The sequence below is a fragment of the Aphelocoma coerulescens genome, chromosome 1, assembly GCF_041296385.1.
Source record: "Aphelocoma coerulescens isolate FSJ_1873_10779 chromosome 1, UR_Acoe_1.0, whole genome shotgun sequence".
NCBI classification, from domain to species: domain Eukaryota; kingdom Metazoa; phylum Chordata; class Aves; order Passeriformes; family Corvidae; genus Aphelocoma; species Aphelocoma coerulescens.
Genome location: NC_091013.1, coordinates 72282950 through 72302135, shown reverse-complemented (window position 1 = coordinate 72302135; position 19186 = coordinate 72282950). Strand labels below are relative to the sequence as shown.

Below are 19186 nucleotides of genomic sequence, written 5' to 3'. Positions count from 1 at the left end.
CTCCAAACAAAAATTATCTTTAATAATTTTGATGCTCTCACATGTCAACAGCAAGAATAGAGCCTAACCTCCTGGAGATCTATAAAATAGAAAAGAATACCACAAATATACAAGAAACTGAGATGTAGTTCCCAGGGCATGAATCTGCTTAGAGAAGATACACTCTAGCCAAATTCACACTGTGCTCCAGCCAGGAAAAAAGGCACAAGAGATAAAGTGGTCTGTGGTATGTGGGAGGCCAAACTGAGGATGATCAGATGACCTTTCTACTCCTACAGGCCAAGAATCAATGAATGTTCCAAAAGAAAATATTCTGCCAGAGAGGATTTAAGGGACCTTCAGAGAAATAGCAAAGGAAAAGGCAGAAACTTTCTTTATCATTGGTAAAGAAGCTGTTTCATCAAACAAACAAATCTTTGTCACTTCACTGGAATAATCTCAACCTGCTGGAATTTGCTCTGTTCCAGTTGCTCTGCCCCATATCTCCAACTCTCTGGCAAGGTGATGGCTTTTACCAGAGGCAATAAAACACAAAATTCATACAATACATTGGAAAATATCTCTTTTCCCCTGCCAACTTGTGCAAAATAAAACATTCAAAGTATAAAAAATGTTCAAGTATCCTTTTGATAGTATCTGTGGTGCAATATTTACTCACATCATGGACTACATAAGGGTGGTGGATATCCATGAAACAAGCTCAACATTTAATCACACTTACCACATACATTGAAAATAATATGCACAAGACAAATAAGTAGTTTAATTACACAAGTCAAGTTATAGAGATACAGCCCTGATTCTGCAAACCTTTATTCACACAGGCTCTTTCTAATATGGGCATCCTGTAGATGGGGCTGCTCATGTGAATACAGGCTGACTTCAACAGTCCCAACTTCTCTGACTTTAATTTAATCTAAAATTCAGTTTCTGACAGGTTCAGTTTATCTGTTTAAGATACAGTAAGTGGGTACCATGGTTCATCCTATGCTCCCAGTGGCTTATTCCAGAAATTAAATAGAGAAAATGGTCTGGAATAGCTCTCTAAGAATACCAACACCAGGTGCCTAGTCCACACTTCTAGGTAAGAGAGAAAAGATATACCACTGAAAATATGTAACAAATCAATACTCTAACCATGAGTCATCTGTTGTAGAGGACACCCACCAGCCACTTGGTCTTTAATACCAATGGTGCTCCAAAGATCCTGGATAGTTCTAATTGTAACAGGATGTCTCAAAGAAGGTTGCTTCCCAAAGAGTCCCAGTGCAAAAAAGTCCTTATTCATATACATTTGAAATAATATCAGAAATTTCCAGATTTCACAGAAGGCCCAGGCAAACCACAGGGAACTTGATTAAGGGTCCTGCTGTAAAACCATATTAAAGATTTGCATTTTTTGAATGGTCTACCAGCTACTAGCTCCATGTACAGCAAGGGCATTTATTTCTTCTTCATTTTTTCATAGAAAGCAATGTATAAGTAATATAGAAAAGGAAGTGGGACTCTTCTATTTAAATTCAGCTTGTACCTTCTTTTTCCCCCCAAACTATACTTTCCCTGACTGTATGTGCTAGAACTAAGGACAGTGCCATCACAGTATTTAGCAAACAAAATCGATCAAATTGAACATTAGCATGTCTATTGCCAACAGTACAAGACACCCATGGAAGAAATGGTGCATGTTTTCCCTCCCAGAGGGCCTCCGTCCCTCGTTTCCCTTTTTCTGTCCATGATGAATGTACTACAAATTGTGTCCCAATGTAAAACTATCACGTGACTGACCTTGGTACAAGAGCATTGAGTATTCTACAAATCTGCACCGCCTCTTACCATAAACAATGACTGTTGTGTTGACAGCCTTGATCGATGGCCCGCTCTTCACGTGGCAGGTGTACTGGCCTTTATCAACATCCCGCACTCTGTCGACAACGAGGATGCTGTAAAAGATGTTGGCCTCTGCATTCTTCTGGTCAATACGCTGTGTTACAGAACCTCTTCTCCTTGTCTAGAAAAGCAAAAGAAATTAACAAGAAAGAGCTTAATCAAACCAATTGTCATGATTATTAAGATTTTTATTTTGCTATACCACCACCATAACTTAATAAAAAAATCCCAGATGCCTTTTTACAGCACAGACACACAAAAGATGCTTAACATTTCCAGAGGGTCAACAATAAAAAATGCAAGCAACATTATAGGGCAATTCATCCCTGTCTTCACCCAAGTTGTCATAGCATCCAAACTAGTACTTTCCAGAGGAAGATCCTCCCTTTTGCACAGCCTGTCATATCAACATGTCTGGCTCCCCATGGCAATTGTCCAGCACTGCTCCTAAAAATCTCTGAAGCCATGATATGAAGAGCAGCACATAGTTTGGTGCCTGGATTCCGTGCCATAGGAAGCAGACACATAGAAGAAAAGGACATTAATGCAAGGAGGGGAGAATTCTGGAAACGCTACAGACAGAAAAGGGACTAGATTTGGCAAGGGAATAGCAGGGTGGAACTGAAGATAATGAGACTCTGAGGAGTTATTTCCTGCAACTCCCCCTCAGCATTTGGCCTCAAAGTTTATTTAACCCAGGACATTGTTGATGTCTTACAAACACTGAGCACCTTTCAGTTACCATCTAAATAAAAACAAAGCACAATTTCACAAGTGTGGTGCCCAGATAGGGCTTGGTAGGGCAGCAATGAGCAATATAATATATTTGGAGCATTTCTTGTTGCTAAGTTGTTTATCTCTGAGGTGAAAAAATGCCAGGGAAAATGGCCACAGTAAGCAATAAACAATTGCATTAATCTTCCCTATATAATGCAATCATAATTTCAGCCTGTGATTAGATACAATGAGTGACAAAATAAATGATCTTGACTTGAATCACCAGCATAAATCAAACTGACATGAAAGGAATGGGAGTTGTAAACCTTAAGCTAATGTCAAATTTCTTATCAGTTTTACACGGACTCCCTGGCAGTTATTCTGTAAGTGACAAATATTTATGAGGATGCTCCCAATGTGGGGGGTGGAGAAGCACATTCAAGATCATTCCTGTAGTTGTCAAAACAAGAGGATTGTTCGTGTGACACTTAAAAAATGAGATTTTGGCTGGCTAAATCAAAATATCTTTTCTAAACATGCTCAAATTGGGTGCCCGACTGTCTGCCAGTCTTTGAAATGAATGTGTTGAAAAGACAGCCTCACTGAAAACTTTTTTGTCACAAGAGAGAGCCCCTGCCTGGGATGGGGTGATAAATTTCTCTCGTTTCACCAGGTCGAAAAGAAGCTCCCAGAGATGAAACAATTCTAGCATTCGCTCGTGATTATGCAATACAACCAGAGCACATTGTGTAAACAAGTTTACTTATGAAATTAAGCATCAGAAAGGAAAAAAAGAAACATCAAGAGACATGTCAGCAAGGGTCAAAATGATGGAATGCAAAAAACGGCAAGCATTCCGAAGCAGAATTCCTCCCAGAATGCTGGATGCAGCATGATCTGTGGGAAACCTCTGGTTTCTCCTTTCCAACCACAGCACTCACCTCTCCAGGGTAAGTCCATGTCATCTGCACTCTGGTGTTCCAGGCTGCAGTGACAGTGCAGTTAATTGCTAGGCTGTCTCCCTTCAGCAGCTTGACAAGACGCGGGGTGCTTAACTGAACATCAAAAATGGTGTTGGCTGCATGTGACAAAGAGGGAGAAGAATTAGTAATGCCAGCAGGGCAGAGTGCTTTGAGACACAGGGAGTGGAGAATGTCACCTACTTTCTCTATGCGTTAGGTACTTTGTGCTGTACGTGTGCCCACCGACGGTTGTCTCACAGCTCAGGAGCCCAATGAATTTGTAAGTTGCCTTAGGTATTCTGAAGCCTTGCATGCTGTCCCAGATTATTGTCTTGCCATCAGGAATTAGGGTTTCTCGTGGGATCTGGAAGTGCCAAAGATGCATCATAAAAACAGCTCATCCTCATGTCTACTCTTTAATCAAAGTAGCCTAGTAAAAAGGGATGGGGGAAAAAAGCACCCAGAAAATGCCAATCAACATGAAAAGGATGACATTTAATGATGTGGGTTTTTCAAGTTGCATTTTCATCACAAAATAGAGGAAAAACGTGGGTGAAGAATGTGGATGTTGCATTTGTTTCCAAGATTTCATTATTTATAACAGGATGTAATTTATGACACAATAGATTGACACTATCATTAGCTTCAACACTTGGGCTGCTATTCTGTTGGCTCCTGGTTGGCATCTAAAGTGCTCATCTCTCTGAACCTTTGCAATTAAGTAGCCTGGTTTTGCCATGGAGAAACAAACACATATTTTTCAATGGACATGACAAATTGACTTAATTTGCTGTCATTTTGTGGCTTTAACAAATTCCTGCCAGGATTCAATTCCATGCATGTCATATTTATGTTACCTAAAAGACTTAAAAAACAAGCAAAAAAAAATATTGCCATGTGGGATTAAGTGTTTACTTTGTCAGCAGTACATGTTATCTTTTACATTATGATCCTTGGCACTTTAAGCCCCATTTTAATAAGGTATCAAGAAAACCCTGAAAAAGTAAAGCTTGACACAGCCATTGAAGCTCAGACAAAATCTCTTGTTTCGGATCATGCTATTTTGTTACACTTTATTGATGGAATAAATGCCACCATCTGGAGAGCACAGAGATCAGCCAGGAGTACAAAGCCTGGTTGTGACTCTACTTTGGTAGGACCTGGTTTTATGGTAAAAAGAATATATTTTTAAAGATGGCACAGAGCAGAGTTCAAATGAATTACGGTCCCAAGGAAAGATCCCTGGATCAACTGAACACCTCGCAGCGCATCACTTCCCACTGTGCACCAGTCTCACTGTGTCCCTTCAACTCTTTCTTCCCCTTTATTTGAGCAGGGGACTTATGTGTTGGACAGCCCTTTCTTTCCTACAAGCAAAGCCATCATGGGTGGTTGTCAGAGGCTGGGGGAAGCATGAATGTCTCTCCTTCCAGCATGGTACAGTTTCCCTCTAAAATATGGCATCATTGATGCTGCCTGCCTATGCAGAAAGCCACCCTTGAGTTCACATTCACGCATCTCATCCCATTTCCTCCAAAATAACTGAGTGCACGGTGAATCAAATGAATACAGAGAACAATAAATACAGAGCACAAAATGACGTGGTAGAATTCTTTATCTTTACAACAGCTGATAAGATGCTATAATAAGCATGCAAATCACTGGGAAGTGTGTGTAGCGCACACACACAAGTAAAGCCCATTACATTACAGCCTGCTGGCTACCATTCAACAACATCTTGGTCCCTACAAGCTCTGCTGCCATTCCTGTTCTAAACAAAACAAATTTTCAACTTTGGTTTAACTAGTTCATAGTTATGTTTTCAAGAGTTTCAATTTGATTTATCCTCTTGCTGCTTTGGTGGAAATCAAACAATTTCTGAGCTTATTTCTGTATAGGCTTTCATGGAGAAAGCAAAGCCAGAGCGTCAGAGCCTTCCTAGACTTGTATTTCCCAGTGAATGCATTCACTGCACATTCATTACTTAATTGATGGATTACTGACTTTGTATTAGCCTTACTCCAGGAATAGAAAAGTAACCAAAACACCCAGAAGAGTCCTGTTTTGCAACATGTAATTTTGTGAGTTGTCTGGGTATCTAGCAGGCTTACTTGCCCTGGAGGCAGATCTTTACCTGTACAGTTTACTCATCTGACACCTCTCAAAACCACTAGAGCTACATATTTTTTTAAAAATATTTTTGCAGCTCTGAGACTAAGAAGTTACACACAGTCACCCATGAAAGCATAATGCAACACTAAGTTATTCTATGGAAAACTTTGGAAAACTGAGGTCTCTGACTAGCAAAAGACCCCTGTGACACAGCCGGTCTCTGACAAAATCTCAAGGGGAAAACCCCAAGATACTGCAACAAGTCCCTTTTAGAGGCTGGAAATACCAGGACTTTGTCTTAGATGAGAACATGGGTGGTGGCTGGGCGCTCACCCTACAGCCCTTCACAGCTCTAGCCTCCCTTCCTGCCTGCTTCAGTTTCTTACCCAGCTCTTCTCCATGCTGTTCTCTGCCAACCCCACTAGTTCAGATGACCTGTTTCCCACTCTCAGAGAACCACAGTTGTTTTGCTCTGCCCTGAACCAGCTTTTAGGCCACCAACTAGAAACATGATCTCATCACCATGCTGATCACTGCACGGATGGTACAGGACAGAAGATCCCAGAATCACACAATAATTTAGGTTGGAAGGGACCTCCAGAGGTCATCTGGTCCCACCCCTATGCAGAGCACAACCAGTTTAACTCAAAGTCTTGGCCATTTGGTCATCACAGAGAGAAGTAGAAAACCTATGAAGAAACATCATGCTGGAACAGTGAGACTTCTACTGAAGCAGCAGAGGATAAATTCAGCTACAATAATAGCCTGAAGATGGGAATCAACGTGATTCAAAGAATCAGCTTGTTGCAACAGCTGCAGTAAACATGGAATTTACAGTCTACATGCTAATCTGTGTGGACAATATCACTGTGGCTCCCAGTGCATTCTTGGCCTTTTACCTTCTTTGTACTTTGTTTCAAATGAAACTTTTTTTGGTATAGGCTGTGCTGCCTTCTTTGCTCGATCTTTGCTGAAAGTTTTGGTACCTGGTGGCACTAACACAGTACTGCCACATACTGCATATGTACATATGATCAAGAGTTATAGTCAAGCTGTAGTTCTCCACATCTCCAAAGGCAGATTGTATTGGAAAGAGACAACTAAAAGGTTATTAAAAATATGTATTGGAGTTTTGAATTCTTGTCTTTTCTTTCATGTTTCCCTTTCCACCAACTTGGGAAGGATGAGGTGTCATTATTAAGAATTCAGATTGTCCAGATATGTGATTTGTGGCATTCCTTGGGTTTTTTTCCAGGTTTTATTCCTTATACTGGAGCTTATTTACTTCTATTCCCATGAATATCATTGTTTTTATGATAGAGAATCCAAAAGGATAGCAAACAGATGGATTAAATTATTGTACCAAAAGGTGATATTTCTCCATTTGGCAAGATAAGAGCAAATGAAGAGGCAAGAGAAGAGAAGTGCACACCTTACGTGAAAAAACCTGTTTTATTTTAAGGATCCTGAATGAGGCTGCTAGAATCATGTTGATAGGAATGATGGTTTCAGAGGCTCTGAATATCTATTAATCATTGATTTCACAATTCTTCATATGGTAAGGAAGAGAAAAGCCCATCAGCTGCTGTCTATAAAGGTTACAGCAGGATCTGAAGGCTGAGCTTGAATGAGGAATTAAAAGCTTCATTCCCATTTCCCAGTCCATGTTTTATTAGCTTCTTTATTTTGGAAGACCCCCCTCCTCTGTTGTATGTGGTTTCCATGCTATAAACCACAATTTGCACAGATGTTCAGCTTGAAAATGGAAACAACACAGCATCTTAAAAAGTTTGACTAAAGATGCAGTTTGAATAAAATAATAATTTGTGGTGTTGAAGATGAATAATAAACCTTTCCCACATTGGTCCACTAAAACTAAGAAGTGGCACTGCAAAGGAACAAATGCTGGAGGCAGTGCTCGTACAACTGTAGGGAATCCTTCCAGAAGAGAGAGATTATTTAAAATATTTCATATTTTTATTTCCTGGCAATATAGAAGGAAGAACCTAATGACACTAGAGCTGGGATTGTCTTTCCAGATCCAGAGACTGCATTATGGGGACACCAACTTCTTCCTTTATCACTGCTGGAAAACACAAAATAGCTCTTGCTGTTTCTCCAGCAGTAGTATGCCTGCAGCTGTGGAATGCATTTAACACATCTCTTAATGGATGTGTGAGTAAAACCTTGCTGGAATCTTCATATAAGGGTGTCATAGAAGATAAATAAAGTAAGACATGATGTAATGCATTGTAACTTACATGCTTCAGGAAATTCTAGGATTAATTAGGGAACACATTTATTTTTCCTGGAATGCAAAACATGTAAGCAACCAATCCTTTCTTTCAAGACTTGGCTCCACCTCCTCTTTCTCCTTTTGAGAGTATTACATCTGGTTCTGATGGTGGAAAGCTGTGCCTTACACCACAATCCCAGGCTAAAGGCAAGTTGACATGAATAAAAGAGAGTAGCTATGTCTCAATCTTCTCCAAATAAGGAGATTTTTTTTAAATGTTGCTTAATTAGAGAAACTTGACAGGAGTTTTCTCAGGTAGAAACCTAATATGCTGTGATTTCAGATGCAACATTACAGTATCCAAATAAATTCCCACTTTACAACACCCCTTCTATGGAATGCTAAGTCTCACTTGCTTTTGATTCTATTGCCACACAATCCTGTGCATCTTCTTGCAGGAGAACCATGTGTGTGTTTGTGTGGGTGTGTACTTACACTCATAGGGCAACATCCTGGGTCAGATCACTTTCTTTTCTTTGCATTTTGTTCTTTTTCATGGGATTTAACAGGTAAAAACCAAGCAGAAAAATCAGTATCTATATTAGCAAAGCAGCACTCGATGAAATTGGTAAAATCTGTGGCTGGTGTAAAACTCTGCAGTCAAAGAATAACCAAAGACTTCTATTGCACTAAATAAGTATCTTATGGTGGTATTGTTCGGCAACTGTTTGTTATTCTATAAAGGGACAAACCTCTTTTCCTTTTAACAGTGATGAACTTTCATTGCCACTATGTGCATAACTCCCTTTATTTAGAAATAAAACTTCATTGCCACCTCCACCTAATTTTTAAGCAAAAAAAAAGATAACTTTAAAAAAATGTCCCATTCTCTGTCTTGATAAAAGGTACTTTATTACATACATATGATTCAGTTAGCTGTCCATGTAACTCTTAAGGAACCTAGACTAATGTTTTTCCCAAAACATGGAAATGTCTATTTTTTTTCTAAAACTAGTCCCACCACATCAAACTCTGTAGTTTCCCTGCAAAGTTTCCCCACAACGAAAAGCCATCCCTTTTCTAAGTGCACTCATATGTAAAAGGAAGTAGCAAAATCACTGGTGGGAGTGAGGTAGGGCAAAGGCTTGCAGAGATCCTTGTACAGACACAGCAAGTCTCCAGGGACTCACTGGCTGTTCCAGAGGACAGAAGAGGAAAAGGGAGGAAGGGCAGGGGAAGAGGTGGGAGGAAATCTCTTCTCCTAACAAGAAATTCCTTCCTGGGCTTAAGAAACCTTTGCCAGTGAGGATTTAATAAAGTAGTATGAGAAGTTTAAGTTTCTTCAGAAAATCCCCACCTTTTGCAGGAGATTTGATGAAGCCCTTCTGTGCAACACAAAATGAAGCCTCCAGGGTTGAAATATTTCTGAACACACTGACACCCAGAAACGTTGCATAAGAAATATTAAATTGTTAAAATATTTCAAAAGCATTACAATAGCTGTAAACAAACTAAAACATCATCCACAGTAACACTTTCAGAGCACGCTTGGATAGAGGTACCTTTTTTAAAGTAACAGCAATGTTTGGTGCTGTGACTCTGCATGGAATGATCATTTCTCTTCCTACAGCCATATTTATTATTTTAGGTATATCACTGTGCATCTCTACAAACGGATTGGTTGTATCTGCAAAAGAAGAAAAATAAAGGTTAATATGTGAAATCTCAAGACAGTGTATGGGAATTGTAACAGCACATACGGACTTAAAAAACAGACTAGCCCTGTCCATAATGAAAGCTAAAAAAGTCCTGAAATCAATCATCCATTTACTTTTGTTTAAACATGTTCATCAAACTATTAATAAATATTTGAAAATATATTTATCATTCAATATCAGTATCAGTACTTTGAAGTCTTCTTTAAATTTCAGGAGAGTGGAAGCACATTTTTTCCAGTACAGCAACATCTCTACTGCTGAGATATGTGTTTCTTGCTTCATGGCACTTGTATTTTATTATCACCAGGAAAAGTAATGATATGGGAAGTGAGCTGAAATTCACTTATCAGGAACCCCCTACAAAGTACACCATCCTGCTGTCTGCAAGGAAATTGATAGGAAAAATTCACATTGACTGCATCAGGAGAAAGAATCTACTGTGATTATCCAGCCATACTTTCATCTCAGAGGATACGGACTAGAGAGAGTTAATTATTCTCCTCCTTCCCACTATCACAATACCTATGTGTCTCTTTTTTATGTGACAAGGTAAATGAAAATGCCAGGAAAACATTAATTCCTCTTGACTTGATAACTAAAGCTTGGCAGAGTAATTTACTGTCCCTTGAACAATCCCTTTAACAAAGGGCATTGTCATAAATAGCTTGCGCTGGGAACAGGGAACATTGCTGCTGCTATTGTTTGGACCACTTAACAAAGAGGGGCTCAAGCCACAGGCTCTGGCTCCAAATCTTCTTTGCAGGTGTTCAGATCTGAAGTTTCAGTTTGACTCACATTGCAGATAGACTACCTCCAAATTCACATAAGGTTTGGTTTTTAACTCCTAAAAAAAGTGGAACATTCAGATCTTAATTCTGTGCTTATCTACAGCTCTAATGTTTTTTCAGGCAAATCCCATTATTTTCACTCAGTCAAAAATCTTAGAAATAACAATGGAAATCTTTCTTGGATAAGAAATTAGTAAAGCTAGCAAGAACCGATCCCTTATAAAACCTCAAACTGCAACTCTTGATTCAAGTGTTCTGGCCCCAAACTTCTGCATGTTGACCTATGTTCACTTAAATAGTTCTTCAAGTAAGTTACTTTTGCCTGTCTTTCAAAAGCATAATATGCACTTTCCAGTGTCATCAAACTGTTCTGCCCTTAGGATCCTCTTTTCTTACTATGTGTAATTATATTTTTGTTTGAGACATCATACAGGAAGAAAAACAGATTCTGCTCTAATTTATACTGGTAAAAATCCTAAGGCAGAGGATCTCAAATGTGCTCCAGGATACAGAAAAAAGTTTTCTTAAAGTCATTTAATGAAACTGTTATACAAACTTTCTGAAATGAAAGTCACAAAGTATTATTTAATAATAGGTATTAAATGTCCACTGAGATAGCAAAAGGAACTTATGAGTAATAGAGGATGCATATGTAATAAAAAATGCCCTGAGGATTTGTTAGGCCGCCGTTTCCTCTGCAGTGCGATTCAAGGAAAGACCAAGAATGAACCTGTTTGTAGCACAGGGAAAAGAACCTTTTTTGTTTCAGGGGCTGCAGCCACAGAAGAGGTCACCTGCCCCTTAACATCACCAGACAAACTGATTTACTGCTCCCCAAAGACTCATTTGTCTTTGTCACAAAATTAAGAGCTCAGGCCCGAAACCAGCAAGCTTTGCAAAGTGGTTTCCTGTACCATAATCTCCAGATCATTGTAAGTGTGAGGAAGAGCTCTTCTGGGGACTGCGGTGCTGTCTGCAGACAGAGTATCACCACTGACTGATGCCAATATTGAAGCAGTGGGGGTTGTGCAGCTCAGACCTTGCAGGATTCCTGCCCGCCCAAAGGCAAGGACAGGAAACCAGCATAAAACACCATGTTTGGCTTTTCTTTCATCTTCTTCTTCAGTGGAAGTACATGTCCACGCCTGGAGAAGTCAACAAAGTGCTGTACAAAGTTGGACTAAGCGCTCTGGTTGCCCTTGGTAGGCTGCAAAGCTCGGTCACAGCCTCTCCTGGTACACTCCCTGCCGTGTGCGCCGAGGCGTCGCCGTGCCCCCGCTATTCGCGTGCAGAGCTCCCATTGACATCACCAGGGACTTCCGCCATGGGCCAGAGGGCAATCGATGGCCCCGAGTGCTCCAAATGTCTTCCTGCTTTTGATTAAAAGAAATACGCATCATGTTTTCCTAGCACAGTTTTTTTTTTCATAATGAGCATGGAGGCTTTTCTTGATTCCCTTTGAATTTTATTCTCCTTCCATCTTAAAGGCCATAACGGAATACTCTCGGTGCCTCCAGATGAGAAATCTGATGCGGGCTTTACGAGCCTGGATCAGGCAAAGCTGAACACATAGCAGCAGGGGAGGGCAGGTTATACCACATCAGCAGGGTTTGCCAACAACATGGAACTTTTCTGTCCCCCAAGCAATAGCTCTCCTTGCCTTTTTTTTTCCTCTTTCCTTCCCATCACAACACCAGCTATTGCCACTAGCTCCCACTACATTTCTTCTCAATTTCCTCCTGAGGGGAGGTAAATGCCATCCTTCCCCATGTAGCTGGTTGGAAGCACATCTGGCATGACTTAATCTTCCATCAGCAGTCTTTTGGGCCAGCTCCACTAATTATATGTTCAGAAAGCTCTAGACTTAGAAGGAACATCACAGACTGACCTATCTTGAAGACCACATCCAGGTTACATTCAGCTTCACTGGGATTTGGAATGGAAGATCTAAGGGGGTTGACCTTATTTTTATGAATCATTGATTTGGTTTGTTGGTTTGTTTTGGTTGTTTTTATTCAGAGCTGCCTGTAAGGGTAGCAAAATGAAAGCTGAACAGCCAGAATATTTACATATGTTAAAGGTTACTTTAAAAGTCAGCTTAGTGTATTTTTAAATTGTGCCTAGAATGAATGACTGTGTGCTGGGTTGGCTGTGTTCCTTACAATATCTCTCAGTTACAATCAACATGAACCCACAAAGACCACTCATGAAATCACAAAATCCATGAAGGTCATTTGCTATATTGTTAAAGAGCATAAATAGCAGCTTTTTACCGAGCTAGTTGGCAGCCAGATAAAAACTTGATAAGAGACTTAGCACAAGCAATATTATGTCTGGTATCAGTAACCTGTCTAGGCTATTTATGGGGTTTGCAAAAACAACTAAATCAGCCAACACTGAAATGCCAAATTCAGAGAAGATGGAGAGCGTTTTTCTTTCCACAAGCTTCAGCTACTGTTCTTGGGTCTGTTTTGTTTTTAATAATCTGAGCTATGTAAGTCAGAGGACTTATACATACATTTGCAAGAAGAGAAGTCACTACAGGAAAATCTAAGCTCCTTGAAATCTCTAAAAGCTTATCTTCTGAAGTTCTTCCAAAATGCCTACTTGGCTCATCATTGAGATTTTTTTCAGGCTAAAAGAGGTGAAATATTATCATCACATCCACATAACAACCTTTTCCCTCATGCATGTGAAAAGAACCACAATCTTTAGGAAAGAACAGACATGCAGACTTCATTGAAGTTCATGGGCCAGTTGCCACATTCCCTTTCCATCGTAGGGATTAAACCTCCTTAACTTTATTTATCCCAGATAAATTATTGGGGCTGTTCAGAAGTAATTCCAAAAGAATTTTGCACACCAAGAGTCATTCCAGCCCCATTTGCACATCTACAATATAGATATTTCTCACTGAGCTAGCAGCCAAACCGTTAGTGTTGTCCCTGGTGAGACAGGGGAATTTTGCAATGGGACTCATCTGAACTGTTTTAGACATCTGCTTTAAAAAGAGATGAATCATGCCCTAGGAAATGTATCTGTTAAACCAGCTCAAATGCATTATTTCCTTAAAGAAAAACTATCCCATTTTGTCTGTGTTATTCTGGAAGAAAGATTGTTCCACTCTTGCCTCTTCTAACCCGTAAAATAACACTCTTCCAAAACAAAGCATGTCTAAACCTTGAAAGAAAACTTGAGACATAAGTATTACCCTCCTTTTTTGTTTTGCTTTTTTTTTACCTGGACTTATATGATTATTAATTTACATCTAGAGCACATTCAGACAGAAAGAATTCCTACTACAATTGTACAACAATTTTTAGGTAAGCTTGGTTTGTTTTCCTTTGAGACTAGTTATACTATGCTATCGTCAACATAGGACCATGGCACAAATGAAACACAGTTAGAAATCTTCAGGAAAAATAGTCACATTAGCCAGGAAATCCGCGCTAGAGCTATTACTATGTTCAGCAAACAATCCCTAGAAAGGCTAATGGATACTAGGAACGCTCTTTCAAACGTATCCCTCCATTGTGATGTCTCACCCTGGAAAGGTATTTGTTTCAGTAGGAGCTATGAGCCTTGGAGGGAGAAGGACCACGGGGGATGAGTGCAGAGCATTTGATGCTGCCAAAGTGTCCACACATGCTCCACTCCACACAGTGTCCCGTGATACGAAGTCCACGTACACTCAATGACAAAAGCACGGCAATTACAGGCGATTGACGTCAGCAAGTCCTAGAGGTCTCTGTTTTGTAACAGGAACCTCATTAGAAACTAAAAATGTGTCCACATACTTGATACAGCTGCAACATAGTTTAATCCCAACGAGTTTCCTCTTCATAACAGAAGCGCTATCATAGTATTGACTCCGACGGTGTAAGCCAAAACCGTACTGCTCATATGTTAAACTGTGCCAAAAGCAAAGACAGAAAAAAGGCACTGGGGAGGAAGAGTTTCCCAGGCCTTAGCAGGTTCTTTTACCAGTGCATTATTTGTGAATAAGAGGAAAAAGGAAAAAGAAGAAAAATCTCCCTTTCTGTTAGCTCTCAGGGTGTTGTGTCTTACTGCTTTTTTTACCTGCTGAATTATTTTGACTTTGATACTTCTGATCTAAAGAGACCCTTATGGAGAACTCTTTGGATACCCTCCATGTTCTGCAACAATAGTATCTTTAGGATTACAGGAGTCAATCCATTCAAGCTAAATCTCAAATGCATGTCAGTTCTGGGGCTGGATCCCGCTATCTGTCAGCAGGAGGACCTTCCAGGGAGATGCCCAGGAAGTTCTAGTACACTCAGAACCTGCAGCATACAACTTTAGAGTTTGAAAATGAGCTCAGAATCCCAGATGTTTTGGGATTTCAAAGGCTTACATTTTGAACAATTGCCTAATGATAAAGCCCTTCATTTTGGACTGCTGAGCCCAAGACACATATCGAGCCAAATACATACAACTAGGAGGCATGCCTGACATTCTAGGCTTTGGTGAGCACAACTACTCTCAGGACCTGCACCTTTAATTACACAGCTCTGATTTATCTCACCTGACTGAAATCATCTCAAAGCAAGGAATTTATTCTAAGCTTGTTTCCCAGATTTCTTGAAAAGTCAGTGATGGAAAGCACATACCAGAAGCTCCTTTTGCTCTCTGTTAAGTAAGGAAAGAGAATAGATGACTGACTCAGCCTAGAGATATGATTTTAAAACATGTCTCATTCTGCGAGGAAAAGTAGCTGACCAGAAGACATACACAGCAGGATCATGAGAAAAGACAAGGAGAGGGAGAACACTGACTAAGAAATGGGCTACTGCCCTATAGCCAAATACAATTTTACTTCAAGAAGAATTCTGTTCCCTGTTGCAGCAGAATGAAGATTTTACTCTTGTATATTACTAGCCAAAATCTGTCTTCATCACAGAAAATAGCAACCCTTCATGCAAAAATCTAACTTTGATATACTAATGTAATTGAACTTACAGGCTTTTCCTCTGTCATACCATGGGAGCATTTGTTCAAGGGCAAGAAATTATGAGAATAGAGAATTAAGAGTACTATACATTTTTGAAGAGAGTGAATGAGATCCAGCAATTGAAAAGTGCCTTGGAGATATTGGGACAAAGCAGACAGAAAGAAAAGCCCTTAGTACTGTCCCCAGGGAAATTTACATAGGATTCAGAATGGCCTGCTGATAAGTTGGTGTTTCTTAAATGTCTTTATTCCACCATTATCTCTTTTCAAGCAGAAAATTCCCCATGCCTCACTGCAATGTATGCAGTGAGCGTTCATTGCAAATCTTTTCCTTTTTACTATTAGGCTGCAGTTCCCTTACAAAACAAAGCTCTGAGCAGTTTTGGGTCCGAGACAGTGAAGAAATTGGCAAAGAGGCTTTGCTGCATTTCAGATTTTTCCCATGGCTTGTGGGGGGAGTCAGGCCATCAGTTTTCTTGAGGCAAAGTTGAAGACTCTTAAGAGAATTAATTTCCCTCTCTTAATGTCTCAATTCCTGAGCTGTGTGGGGTCAAGAGTTGCTGAGACACTGTGGACTCACTCCCCGCTGCAACTCAGTAGTGACCTCTCCAGCTGAAAGAAGAGTGGTGACAGGATTAGCTCCTCCAAGGCAAGTCACCAGCCTGCCTCTCCTTCATACCCAGAAGCAGAACTTCAGAAATGCTTCAAGTCATCCTGGGGCCTGTGGGACTTGCAATGTCCTCATTGTCCTGTGTCTTGTTTTTCTTTATACCAGCTCATTTTCTGCTGTAGCACACACTCATTACTGAACCAAAGGATCTAATGGCTTTATTGTGGTCTGGTCTTTGGGCTTCTTTTTAAAATCCAGTTCATATTCAGTATCACTCCAATTACGGAAATGAATAACATTTTTAAAACAATAAGTGATGACTTCCTGTACAAACAATATCAACTTTCCTGATTCAGATTCTGTGTTTGTAAATAGCAACTATTTGTTCTCATCAGCCACATGCTAAGACATGGGAAACAGGCACCTTGGTGATCCACATGGAGCTAATATGGGAAATGGACTGACACAGCGTCCTGCCACAGGAAACAATACAAAACTAGGAGGGACCCAAATTTCACAATGTTTATTTCCTAAACACCCACAAATTAATGCAAAGTAAAACTAAACTCAGGAAAGATAGTCTTCACAGAGGATTTTGTTACCCCCATCTCAACCCCACTTGAGCTAGATAATTGAATTTCATGCATGTTCAGAGAAACAGGGACTCATATTAAGAGACAGATAGAGAAGAGATAGATACAATGAGATAGCATAGAGAAAGAAAAGACTTTTTCTGACACTACACTTATCAGAAAGGGTGAGTTTTGATACTCAGTATCTTGTTTCTTTCCAACTTACTCAACAATTCTTCCTGGAACTGGAAAGTTTCGGAAGACTAATATACCTTCCTCCACCTTAGGGCAGAGTGACACTTTCAACAGGCATTAAATGAGCAGTAACCTGGCAGTCTCCCTCATTATCCATAGTTTTCTCTAACTTTCAAGTGTATTTCCTGGGACAGAATTAACACTTAAATATTAAGAAATTGGTTTTCAATTAAAATGATTGTCAAATTCAGAAAATTAACGTGCCAGAGAGGCCTAAGTTTGCTACAGATTTGTTCCTGAAACATTATACTATATTTTTGGCAATTAAGGTTAGATGAGTTAAAAAAATCTAGCCATCTCTTCAACAGTGACATCAAGATTTATGACTGAATGTCCTTGAAAAACCAACGAAACCAAGACACGTAGGCAGCCTTATTTAACTGATTAGAGGGGATAGGAGGACAGGAGGTGGCGGAGGGCTGTCCTAAAACTATTTCTGCAATGATTCTTCCATCACCATGTGAATTCTGTAGATAACCTTGGTTCACAATCATCTAATTGAAGGTTCCTTTCAGACACAGGCAAGCCATGTACAACTTGGGAAGCAGTGAAGAGTTAGAAAGACCGGTTGTGCCTCTCATTTGTAAAAATTTAGGATACAGAAAAATTAACTCTTCAAACGGGTAAGAGACCAAGAGAATGCAAAGACATCTCTTGTATTGTAAATTCAGTTTATCAGAGAGGTTCTTCTCATGTGGTGCAGGGAGACAATTGTGGATAGGTCTCAGACAGGGATGACATCCAAGGTGGGAGGTTCAAGAAGGTCCCATGATAGGAAACTTACAAAGGCAATCCAAGGAAATTGTGCGTTTTCCTAGGTTGCAGGCTGTTGGTCACTAAATGAATATCCTATTTTGGCTATTCTTCCATGGATGCATCTGTTGTTGGATTTACAGGGAATTAAATGAAAAGAGCTGGGCGACAAAAACACTGCAGCATACTTCTGATGAAGGAAAGCAGGATGAACAGCATGAAATAGCCAATAGTGCTCAATATAGCAACACACAATAATGGGGGCAGCTATCTTATTTTCTATCAGTGTAGTGAGAGGTCCACTTCATTCTGCTTTTTCACAGTGCCAGTCTCACTCTTCATGTCACAAAATGAAGACAAAGGCTAATTCACTCTGATGTGAACTCATTAGATGCAGCAGACCCAGAATTTGGAAAACTTCCAGTTGCACGTTCTCTGTAATATGGGCTTTCAAAATCTGTGAATCATGAAATACTACAGTAATCTATTAATTTTACTCTGTAAAAATAAGGAAAAACTAAAGTATTAATTAAATCCCTAAAGTGTCTATAATTTGTTCTTTTATTGTTGTGTCTATTGAATTCAACTCTTCTCAGAAGTGTCTGATTAATACCCTGGAAGGAAACAGGATCAGAAAGAAATTTCTTTTATAGTCTAACTGACCTAATTCCAGCACTTCCCATACATTACAAAATACTTGTTTGCTGAACGCAGCTCTGTGTTTAATTTGATTCCATTTATTCTAGATTTTTTCAATCTGTGTGACATGGACTATAGAAAACCTTTTTGAATATGATTTCACATGCAAATAGTAATTTTCTGCTGCATGAGGCAAGTCAATGATCTGGATAGACAGCTTTAGCATCCTTCAGCAGCCTAGAAATCGCATCTCATCCAGTCATGTAGGATATGGTTTGTGATACCCATTTCACATATTTGCTTGTAGTCCACTTCCATCTGGACTCCTGTTTACTCTAGACAAGTGATTGGATTGGGTCTTTTTCTTGCTTCATTTTTTTTTCCTAACAGATAAAAGACTACCATTTGTATTTGCAAGTACTGAGAAAGAAAATTTTATACATTAATTGGTAAATTAACATTTTTCAAGGCTGAAAATGTCATTCAAAACTCAGCCACAGCTGAACTGCCTTACTTATCCACCTTGTATTGAAGAGCAAGTACCAAGAAGTGTTAGAAAAACTTCATCTTACCATTAATAAATACATAGACTGTAGATTCCTTCTTCTTTTTTGCTGGACTTGTTGGGTATTTGCAGCTGTAGTTTCCAGTGTCACTTGCTTGAGTTCTGCTCAAGGTCAGACTGCTGCAGGACTGCTTCCCATTCCTTCCACAGGCATATTTAATTACTTTCAGCCTTTTGCTATCCTTGCTAAGAGTTTCAGGCAAAGACCATGAATGAACCATTTCCCCCCTGCAAATACAGATAAGGAAGCAGAAACAATTATGTTGGGCTGCAATTATATAGCTTCAGTTCCCAAGCTTTCTTTTTTATTATATCAGGCTATTTATGGGGTTCTCTTTTATCTTGTTTTCCAAAAACAACAACAGAAACAACAAAGAACTATTAAACAATTGCCATTGAAG

The 19186-nt window shown here is 39.6% G+C and overlaps 1 protein-coding gene across 6 annotated transcripts in view; it reads right to left on the bottom strand.

Annotated features, from left to right (window-relative positions):
• The window catches only part of FLT1 (fms related receptor tyrosine kinase 1), a 109373-nt gene that overhangs the window by 74553 nt on the left and 15634 nt on the right, over positions 1-19186 (bottom strand). For all 6 annotated transcript variants that reach the window (XM_069012687.1, XM_069012703.1, XM_069012680.1 and 3 more), the window contains exons 3-7: positions 18793-19013; positions 9477-9601; positions 3768-3930; positions 3546-3682; positions 1834-2008 (exon numbers count right to left, since the gene is read on the bottom strand). In XM_069012687.1, the coding sequence (XP_068868788.1) occupies positions 1834-2008; positions 3546-3682; positions 3768-3930; positions 9477-9601; positions 18793-19013 (821 nt within the window). The remainder of the gene's footprint in view (positions 1-1833; positions 2009-3545; positions 3683-3767; positions 3931-9476; positions 9602-18792; positions 19014-19186) is intronic.